This window comes from Malaclemys terrapin, chromosome 23, assembly GCF_027887155.1.
Source record: "Malaclemys terrapin pileata isolate rMalTer1 chromosome 23, rMalTer1.hap1, whole genome shotgun sequence".
Classification (NCBI taxonomy): Eukaryota; Metazoa; Chordata; order Testudines; family Emydidae; genus Malaclemys; species Malaclemys terrapin.
Window position 1 is genome coordinate 2,147,482 of NC_071527.1, and position 10,689 is coordinate 2,158,170.

Sequence of the window (10,689 nt, forward strand, 5' to 3'; positions counted from 1 at the left end):
GGGCATGGGCCCCGGGGCCCCAGGCACTGGGCCATGGCTTTGACCAGGGCACCTCCAGCTCGGCCCCCGCCACACGCCCGGAGGGGGGTCCTGGGGTTAGAGGCAGCGCTGCTCAGGGGAGGGTCACGCTGGGGGCGCTGAGCACAGCGTCACAGGACGCCTGGGTTCCTACTCCCAGTTCTGGGGAGCAGGGGGCCTGGGTTCCATTCCAGTCCCTGCGGGCACCTCCCTACCCCCTGCTGGAGGAGGGCGCTAAGCTTGATCTATAGTGTGGGGGGGGGCACCTGACTCCACAGTGGGGGTGCTGGGTCCTGAATCTCTCCCTCCCGCCCGCCCGGCTACCCTGCCCCAGTGTTCACCCAGCACCTTCCCTGGCAGGGACAGAACCAGGCCGACACGGGCGGGAGTGTGAGTGTTTAATAACTGGTAAGGACACGGGCACCTGAAAACCACCACCCCCCCTTCCCACCGTGCTGTGGGGGCAGGGAGCAGTGCAGCTCTGGGGCATCCCAGCCCCCACCCCGAATGCCAGGAGGAGGGGCCGGGCCGGGGCGCTCCCAGGCCGGGTTCTGCGGGGGGTGTCGCCGGCTCTACACCACGTTGCCGCTCAGCAGAGGGCTGCTCTCGCCGGTGGGGGCGGTGCCGAAGGCCTGGCGCAGGAAGAGCAGCAGGGCGGCGCGGTGGGGCAGCCACGCCCGGGGCAGGGGGCTGTGGGCGGAGCCGGCGGGTAGGGGTCTGTACTTCACACGCCTGTCAAGGGACAAAAGGGGGGGGGGTCATACCTGGCCAGCTGGGGCTCAGGGCTACCCCCCCCCCCAAAAAAAAACCCCACCACATGGGGGCTGGCTCCACAGAGGGCAGCCCACAAAGCGGGGACCTGGTTAGCCCCAATTCTGCCACTGATGCACTGTGCCTCAGTTTCCCTCTCCAGAACTGGGAGCTCATCCCCCTCCCTTTGTGCAGTGGGGAAGCTCTTCGGGGCAGGAGGTGGGGCTGGGCCTGGCCCAATGGGGCCCTGATCATGGCCAGGGGATGCTGGGCAGTGCCCAGCCCCCGAGGGGGCCCTCATCTGAGCTGGCATCTGGGTGCTGCTGGCCGGTAAAGCCGGGCTGGGCTGGGGGGTGGCCCCGTTTGGTGCCCCGGCTCTGGGAGCAGCGGGACCCGGCGTACGAAGCGGGCAGGGGCTGGGCTCACCTGTAGGCGTAGGACACGGCGCCGAGGGCCACGGCCACCAGCATGAGCCCCACGATGAGTGTGATCCTGGGCGTGGCGGGATCGGCACCTGCAGGGCACAGACATGGGGAGCAGTGAGGTGGGGCCGGGGCCGAGCCTGGCCTGGCGCCTCCAGGCTCAGCACCCGGCAGAATGGGGCCAGCCAGCCCCTGTTACCCCCGGGGTGTCTTGGAGCTGGCTGGGCCCCAAACTCCCCAGCACCCTGTGTAGCCGTGAGGCGGTCGTGCTCCACCCCCGCCAATCCAGGCCCTACCTCGGACGCTGACTTGGGTGCTGGTGATGGCCAGGCTGGCGGGGTTGGCCAGCGAGACGTTGAGGCAGTAGAGGCCGCTCTGGTTGAAGGCCTGGCGCAGCAGGAGCTGGCAGGCGGGCGCGGGCGGCACGGGGCTGCAGACGCGCTGCTGGAGTGTGAGGCACGTGGGGTCCAAGACGGTGGTGCAGACCTCGTCCGGCAGGCTGGGGGGAGGGGGCAGGTAAGGCACGGCCATGGGGGAGGGGCGTGGGTGGGGGACACCCACAGGAGGCAGGATGGGCCAGGGGCCCCTGGGAGCCAGGCTCCAGCAGGTGGGGGGGGACGATGCTGGGGGTGGCTTGGCCTGGGGGATCTCCTCCAGCCCGGTTTTGAGGTGCTGCTGCAGGGTGGGGCCGGGGTCCAGGCCCCAGGGTGAGGGGGGTTGGTGCATGAAGCCACCCTGCCCATCCCGAATGCTCCCCCCCCGGTGCCCCCTACCTCCCCTGGCAGGTCACAGTGAGTTCCACGGCGTTCTCGCCCGCCGCCGGGGCCAGCGGCACCACCTGGACGATCTCCACACTCTCGATCCCCTCTGCAACGGGAGGGCATTAGAGGGGGCATGGCTGGGCCCTGCCCCGATACCCAGCCCCGCCCAGCCACAGCCACCCGGGAACCCGCCGCTCCCCTGGAAACAGCCTGCCCCCTCTAGCTCCCCCCCCCCCGAGAAAGTGTCCCGTAGAGGGGCAGGGGGCCGCCCCAGAGCCTAGTGCCCATTGCTCTGCTCCAGATATAGGGGGTGGCGTGGGAATGGCTGGGGGGGCCCTGCATTGTGCCCCATTCCCAAGCACATGGGGGGGCAGGGCAGCCCCCCAGTCAGGTTGAATCTTGACCTAGGCCCTAGTGCAGACTGACCCCCAGGGACCATGGAGCCCCCAGGTTTCACCAGTGCCTCCTGCCCCGAGCACAGCCAGGCTGGGACGGCCCCTCCCATGCCCGGAGCTGTGTGGCTTGCCACTGCCCTGTGGCTGGTGCCCCCCATTGCTCGGGGCCAGGGGCTCGCTGGGACCCTGGGCTGGGGGAGCCGCCGCGCCCCGACTCACGCACGATCTCCAGCTCCGTCGAGAAGGTGCCGTATCGGTACAGGAGGCAGTCGGCGGGTGCCTGCCGCTTGGCCAGCACGAGAGCCTCGGGTGCGGCAGGATCTGCGTCTGCCGAGAGAGACGAGACAGAGAAAGGAGACTCCCCCGGCCAGGCCCTGCCCACCCAGCGAGCCCCCTGGGTCACAGCCACCTCCCTGCGGGACGCCCGACGTTGTCCTGGCTCCGGTCCCTGGCAGCTGGGTCTGGGCCCATGCTGCCCCCCCACCCAGGCAGAGCCGCCACCCGCTGCCCTCCACCCCCTGGGCACCCGCAGCGCTCGGAACCAGGCCCCGTATCCGGCTGAGCCGAGCCGGCCCGGGCCGGACGCTGACCAGCCTCAATCCCCAGGCAGCCCGGGCAAGGACCTGCCCCCCACAGGCTGAGATCAGGCCCAAGCGGGACCCCTGAAATCATCAGGGAAGGGGGGCTCTTTTGGGTCAGCCCCGTGGGACCCCCCATACCAGGCGTGCACCCACCTGCTACTCCCAAGCTAGTGTTGGCCACGGTTCCTGCCACACTGGCCGGCGGGTTGGCCACGGAGGACGCGGACGTTGGTGGCGAGGTGCCCGGCGGGTTGGCCACGGAGGACGCGGGCGCTGGTGGCGAGGTGCCCGGCGGGTTGGCCATGGAGGACACGGACGCTGGTGGTGAGGTGCCCGGCGGGTCCCCAGCGGCAGAGACAGAGGCAGGGAGCGGTGGATCCGCAGAAGCCACGGCCAGGTCTGAGGCGACGACGGTGACCACGGACCCGGGTGCCACGGTGGGCACGGTGCCGGTTTCCAAGGCGGGGGTGGGAGCTGCGGTACTGGCGGCAGCCGGGGTCACAGCACTGGGGAGGGTGGCACCTGTGCCGGGCTCCGCGGGGCTGGCAGGGACGGAGGCCGGGCCTGCCGTGGGTGTCGCTGGCTCGGCCGTGGCGGTGGGTACTGCGGGCAGAGAGAGCAAGAGCTGCAGCCGGTTCCAGACTGGCACCTGCAGCCCAGCCCCAGGGACACGTCCGCCACTTACCCACGCTGGGCGCCGGGCCCGGGGTCTGCGTGGCACCCCCACTGGGCGCCAGGCTGGCTGGAGCTGAGGCAGAGGTGGGCTGCGCCGGGGGGGCCGTGGTGGGGTCCACGACCGGCGCTGGCGAGGTGCTGCTGCAGGCCACGGGGATGGCAGCCTGGAGCACCACGCGGGGCTGGACGGGGCCGGCCTCCAGGTAGGTGTGGGTGACGGTGCTGGCACGGGAGATGAGGGTCCCGCTCTGGTCCCCAAAGTCCCAGGAGTAGGAGACGTCGGCGGCCTGCAGGTAGTGGCTGGGGTCATGCAGCCGGACGTTGAAGGCCACGGCCCGGTTCCGCACGAAGTGCTGGTCGCCCCCGTCCACGTCTAGCACCTGGGAGATGTCCACGGCGAAGGGCACCTGGTCTGGGGAGGGGGGGCAGGGAGATTCCAGACCTTTGTGATAGGGGCCTGCCCCATGGACCCTGGCCCCCACAGACCCTGGGGTCTCCTGCCCCCACAGGCCCAGGGCCCCCCTTTCACCTGGAGCCTCACAGACCTGGGGCCCCCCTGCCCCCTGGAGCCCCACAAACCCTGGGGTCCCTCCTGCCCCCACAGACTCAGGGCCCCCCTTTCACCTGGAGCCTCACAGACCTGGGGCCCCCCTGCCCCCTGGAGCCCCACAGACCCTGGGGTCTCCTGCCCCCACAGGCCCAGGGCCCCCCTTTCACCTGGAGCCTCACAGACCTGGGGCCCCCCTGCCCCCTGGAGCCCCACAAACCCTGGGGTCCCTCCTGCCCCCACAGACTCAGGATCCCCTGCCCCCACGGGCCCGGGGCCCCCCAGAGACCCACAGACCCATGGCTCCCCCCCCGCTCCATGCCCCAACCACCCTCCCCCCGACCTGCCCGGGGAGCTGCTCTGTGGCAGGGGTGAGCAGGGCCGCCCCGGAGCGAGGCCGTGGGCAGGGGCTGGGGCAGGGAGGTGGAGGAGGAAGGGGAGCCCGTGCTGCACAAACGGAGCCCATGGTGATGAGGGTGACACCCCCCCACCCAGCACCCCCCGTCGGTCACCCCCTGCCCAGCCTCACCCGTGATGCTGAACTGGGACGTGGCCCGGCCCATGGGGATGAACCTCTGGCGCCTGCGGTAGTGATAGACCTGCACGTCCATGGCATAGGAGCCCAGGGGCACGCCGGCCGTCTCCACCGTCAGCAGCGAGGAGGGGCCGTCTACCACCTGCCAGTACTGCCCTGTGGGGAGGGAAGGGAAGGGTGCAGCCGGAGGGAGCAGGGGGGCAGAGCTCAGGGGCACGTGCACCCAGACTCCAGTTCTGACTGGAGAGGGTCCTGCAGCGTGGCCTGTGGGGGCTAGTGGTTAGAGCAGGGGGCTGGGAGCCAGGACTCCTGGGTTCTTTCCCAGCTCTGGGAGGAGAGGGAGGAGTCTTGGTTACAGCGGGGGCTGGGGGGTTACCAGGAGCCAGGACTCCTGGGTTGTATTCCCAGCTCTGCCAGGGAGTGCAACTGGGTCTCGTCCGTGCCTCAGTTTCCCCATCTGGCCTAATGATAGGAAATGCTGGGAGAAGTAATTGGATAACGTTTGTTCGGGGCTTTGAAGAGTAGAAGACGGCGAGGGTTATTGGGGGGCGCTGGGGGCCAGCCTCAGGCTAGCGTTCCCCATGGGGCACCAGGAGCCAACCCCACCTGTGGGGCACCAAGGGCCAGCTCTGTCCATGGGGCGGAGCCTTCTGCCATGGCCCTGCCTTCTGTGGGGCTCCCAGTGCCAGGTGCTCTGAGGGGCCTGCAGGGTGGACGGGGGGCACGGGATGGGCCGGGCAGTGGGCGTGGGCAGGGAGCCGCCTCTCACCCCAGGTCCGCCAGACGTAGACGAACTTGCTGCGCTTGCCCCGGGCGCTGCGGGGGAAGGGTTGCCCGTCGGGGAAGACGCCACCAGGGCCCTCGCCCGGCTCCTCTGGGAAGACAGCGTCGCCCTGTCTCACCCGGGTACCTGCAGGAGGGAAGGGGGCCGTTAGTTCTATCCTGGCTCAGGGTGGGGATCCCGGACTCCTGGGTTCTATCCTGACTCGGGGAGGGGTCGTCTCTGCTTCCCCCTGGGATACCCCAGGGGTACCACCCACCTTCTGGGGATGAACAACCAATCAAAGGTGCAGCAGGCGCCCCTCCCCCGCCCTTCAGCTCCCAAAGCCCGTCACACGGGGGGGGGGGGGGGGCTGGTCTGATGGGGCGTGAGGGGGGGCATGAGGGGCTGGGAGGCAGGTTGATCTGGAGGTTGGGGGCAGAGTTAATCAGGGGGCAGATCCTGAGTGGAGCTGGGCGGGGGGCACTGGGGGCAGCTGCCATTGGCCGGATCCGATGGCGCTGGGTGGGGGAGAAACATCTGGGCCCCAGCCTGGGAGCCCCTTAGCTCTGGCCCCCACTGCCACTAGCAGCACTTCCGCCCCCCAGCACCAGCTGCCCCTCGGCCTCGGGGCCACTGTCAACTGGGTCAACCGCAGGAGCAGGGAAATCGGGGGTGTCAGCACATCCTGGCACCGGCCGCACCCGGGGGTGGAGGTCCAGCCCCCCCAAGAGGGGCCTTTCAAATCGGGGGACAAATGCGGGCGGCTTTCAAGGCAGCTCCCTAGAGAAATACCAGATTCCCCCCCACACACCCTATAGAAATCCTAGATCCACTGCCACCCCCATATAGAAATATTGTGCACACAGCTCCCCCCTGGAAATACTAGGTACCCCCCCCCAGCAATACTCTCCGCCCCACGTCCTGCTGAAATACTCCATATTCCCCTGTCCCACCTCAGAAATACCCGGGGGGGGGGTTAAAGCAACGGCCCCTCCCCAGCTCCAGACAGGCCCATTGCTCCAGGGGCGAACCCAGCCCCCAGAGCGGGCACTGTGCTGGGGGGGGCGCGTAAGGGGGTGGGGGGCTCACCGTTCACGGTGCAGTTCTGGCTCCACACGACCCGGCCGTCGGGAAGCACCGTCTGGGTGCCGGGAAAGCGCAGGGCGATGGCGAAGGTGGCCCTGGCGCCCGTCATGGTGGGGGCGTCGTTACTGATGTCAAAGGTCACGGTGCCACCTGGGAGGGAGAGGGGAAGGCAGCCAGCTGGTGGGGCGCAGATCGGGGAGGGGTGCAGATCTCCCAAGCCCCCATAGTGTTTCCAGCTTGTCACAGGGTGAATCCTTCATCCCTGAACCCACAGCTCTGCCGGTGCCCCTCACTCCCGACCCGCAGCCCCTGCTAGCCCAGCCCTGCCCACCCCCCCGCTCTGCCAGTGCCCCTCAACCCGACCCGCAGCCCCTGCAAGCCCAGCCCTGCCCACCCCCCCACTCTGCCAGCGCCCCTCAACCCGACCCGCAGCCCCTGCTAGCCCAGTCCTGGGCTCCCCCCAGCTCTGCCAGTGCCCCTCACTCCCGACCTGCAGCCCCCTGCTAGCCCAGCCCTGCCCCCACCCCCAGCTCTGCCAGTGCCCCTCACTCCCGACCCGCAGCCCCCTGCTAGCCCAGCCCTGCCCCCACCCCCAGCTCTGCCGGTGCCCCTCACTCCCGACCCGCAGCCCCCAGTGGCATGGCATTGGGCTCAGAGGGGCCAGCCCCTACCTCTCCAGCAGTTCTGCTGCCGGGGGTCGCCCTCCTGCCAGCGGGGGTACAGCTGGGAGTTCCAGGACCCCTCGACCGAGGGCAGTCGGTTCCGTCGATCGCTCCCCTGGCCTCTGCTGCCGGCCCCTGGAGAGAAACGGAATCCAAGCTGGGATCGGGGGAATAGACCCTGGCCTCGACCCCCCGCCAGGGTGTGCAAAGACCCGTCCCTCGCCAGGGCGGATCAGGCTAGAACAGAGCTCGAATGTTCCCCAGAGGCTGGAGTGGAGGGCTTGGGGTGGGGGCTGGAACCCAGGACTCCTGGATTCTGTGCTGAGCTCTGGGAGGGGAGAGGTGTCTCTGGGTTGGAGTAGGGAGGGGAGGGGGCAGGTTAGTCAGGACTCCTGGCTTCTGTGCCCAGCTCCTGTGTGGAATAGGAACGAGGTGCTTTGCGATCCATGGTGGGAAGGCTGCGGGGGGCAGGGCGGATAATTCCCCATGAGGAGGACGGTGGGAGATTCGCTGCCCCAAAGCACTGGGCATGCAGGGCCCCCGGCCCCCTGGGCACCACATGTCTCCTGGCATCCCGGCTCACGGGCAAGGGGATTCTAGCCGAGGCACCTCCAGGCCCCAGCCGACACGCTCAGCCCTGTGGGCTCCAGGCCCCGCTCCATCACTGCATCAGCTGGGGGTTGGCTGCGCCCAGCCTGGCCACGGCCCTCCCACAGCCTGGAGCCCCAGCTGGCTGCGTGGGGAGCATGTGACGGATCTTCCACCCAGCACTCGGGGCTCCAGGCAAAACCCATCACATGGGCCTCTAAATCCTCCGCCGAGCCCTTGCATGTGACTCTCAGCTGAGTCCCTGGTGCAGGACGCTCCAGCCAGTGCGGGGTTAATGCCCCCGCCCCCTGCACCACCACTCAGCGGGAGGGGGGAAGTCCCAATCACCCCTGGGTGGGATAGGGGGATGGAGAGCTCGCTGGGGCAGGAGCGTGCCCTTCTGTATCACACTTGGATAGTGTGACCCACTGGGGGTGAAGGGAGGGGGGGGTCTAGTGGTTGGAGCAGGGGTGGGGCTGGGAGTCAGGACTCCTGGGTTCTCTGCCTGGCTCTGTGAGAGGAGTGGGGGAAAGTGGGTTAGAACAGGGGGCCTGGACTCCGGGGGTCTAGTCCCAGCTCTGGGCTGACTCATTGTATGACTTGCAGCATGTCCCCGTCTCCCTTCGTGACTCAGTTTCCCCAGCTGTAAGCTGCAGGGAATGCCAGTGACCCTGTTGTGGGGCTCAGCGCCTGGCAGTGAAGCGCTTTGGGATGCTTGGGCGGGGAGGGGAGACTTCCCAGGGAAATGGTCTGACTTTCAACGCGCCCCCCACCCCTGCGCCCAGCAGACATAGGGCCGGACAGGCACGCAGCCCCCCTGCAGTGTCGCTCCACTGGGAAGTGAGGGTTTCAGGGGGGCTCCCCACTGCAGACAGGCCCTAGGGGAGACCAACAAGGGCTAAGGGTGGAGAATCAAGTGCACCCCGAACCTGCCCCCTTAGGGGATCCCCCCTGCAAGCCCCTTGGCCAGGTGTTCAGACTCCGATGGCCTAGGAGAGGCCTCCCCCTGCTACGGGTGCACTGTCAGTTCTCAGCACAGGGCGGGGGGTCTCGGAGGAGGCAGCAGTGTCAGCTGGGGGGACTGCAGGGGGGCAGCTGCCTGGCTGCAGGGGCCAGTAGGTAGGTGGGGGGAAGGGTCCTTGCAGCAGTATGTTGGGGCTGGGGGAGTGGGGACGTCCCTGCGCCTGGCACAGCGCAAGGAGCTGTACAGATATTACCCAGAAGCCGCTGCCTCGTCTCCTCCCCGTCCGCCCGGGGGGAGCAGAGACCAGGCCCCCAGGCTCCCTCCTCGGTACGGGGACGGGGCTGAGCGCGGTGGGTTCCCCCACTGGGTCCCCCTCCCCAATTCAGCCCCATTCCAGTCCTTACCAGACGCGGGGCCCAGCGCGGGGGATTAGCAGGGGCTCTGAGCCAGCTCCCCACGTGGTTCGGCTTTACCGCAGGCTCTCCCGGCCCCTGGTAATCCAGCAAGAGGCTTCCCAGGGGGGCAGGGCCGCATCCCTGCTCCAGCCACGCTGGGACGAGAAGGGTTAAACCCACCGGAGCACCCGGCAGCACCAGCTTGGAACCGGGCCAGAGGGCGCCTGGGCCGGAGGGTGCCCAGCCCGTCTTCCTCCGCAGCCGCTCGGGGGCAGCTGACGGAGGGTGCGAGGCTGGCGCTGCCCTGGGCCGCTCCCTGCCCTGCTCCCCAGGCCGGCCTGGCACAGACAAGCTTTGAGGCAGGGGGCTCGGGGCGTAGGCAGACCAGGCAGTGGGGTGGGCTATGGTGTGAGTCGTGGGTGAGGGGCAAGGGAGGCCCTAAATATTCCTGTTTGGGGTCCCCAGGGGCCTAGCACCGTCTCTGCTCTCCCCCTCAGCCCGCGGGAGCTGGCCCAGCCGTGAGAGTCTGTCTGTCTCCTCTGCAGGGGGAAAACCCTCTGGACGCCTAAAGGGGGCACATTAGATCTGGAATTGCTACGGGGGGGGTGTTATAGGGGATAGTCCTGTTCTGCCCCCACACGCACACATGCTCCTTGGCAACTTTATAGTATTTGGCTGCTTCCCACCCACCCCTCCCCAACAGGACTTTAAAGTCCCTTCACATTTTAGCATCACTGCATCCAAAAGCACCTCCTCCCCCCCCCCCGAGAAACGTGCTCCCCCCGCAGGGATGGAGCTGGGGGGCTGGGTCAGTTAATTAAGCTACATTAACCCAACGGGGCTCTTCTCTGCCCCTATTTGCATACCAGACACACACACCCCTCCCCCAGACCTGTCAGCTGGGACCATCCTCCCCACTAGCAATCTGGGGAGGGGAAAGGGGGTGTCACTACGTTTGGGACCCCCGATCTAGGCCATGGGCGGTAAATGCCCCCATTGGCCCCCAGGGTAAGATCCTACAGAGACTCGGGGGCGGGGGTTTTACCGGTACCAGCCCCAGCGTTCTGGAGTCAGGAACGAGGCGTGACCGGGATCGATCCTGCATTGGCCGGGGGTGGCTCAGCTGAGACCCTACAGATCCTGCCACCCCCGCTCCAGGCCCTTTGCTACCCCCGAGGACCGGGACCCTACTCACTGTGTTGAGCTGCAGCCACAGCCAGAAGGGCCCAGGCAGCCACCAAGTACCAGCTCGTCCGCATCTCCCAGCCCGTCCTTCGCACCCGCCTGCGCGCTCCTGGACCCCTCGACAGCCGAGAGGCAAAGCATCCCAGGCGCCCTGTATAAGAAGGCATCCTCATTTGCATAGCCCCGCCCCCTTCCTAGCACAACCTCAGGCAAATCTCACCCCCCCCCAGCAGTGGGGCGGGTGGGTGAGAACCAGTCACAAGTTGGTGTTTCTAGCACAATGGGGCCTCACTAGTTTTGCCTCCCAGACAGAGCCTGGAATTTCGCGGGGAGAAGGACAGACACGGGTTTCCGCTCTGAGA

The 10,689-nt window shown here is 68.2% G+C and overlaps 1 protein-coding gene across 1 annotated transcript; it reads right to left on the reverse strand.

Moving 5' to 3' along the window:
* Nucleotides 1-402: 402 nt before the first annotated feature.
* Nucleotides 403-10,441, reverse strand: PMEL (premelanosome protein). Its single transcript, XM_054012289.1, has 12 exons — nt 10,338-10,441; nt 7,205-7,330; nt 6,537-6,683; nt 5,454-5,594; nt 4,679-4,840; nt 3,613-4,014; nt 3,081-3,530; nt 2,566-2,673; nt 1,964-2,057; nt 1,487-1,689; nt 1,195-1,282; nt 403-750 (listed from the first exon to the last, which is right to left on the reverse strand). Exons 1-12 carry the CDS (start codon nt 10,399-10,401, stop codon nt 591-593), a joined length of 2,145 nt encoding a protein of 714 aa, XP_053868264.1. The 5' UTR covers nt 10,402-10,441; the 3' UTR covers nt 403-590.
* Between the last annotated feature and the right edge of the window lie 248 nt (nt 10,442-10,689).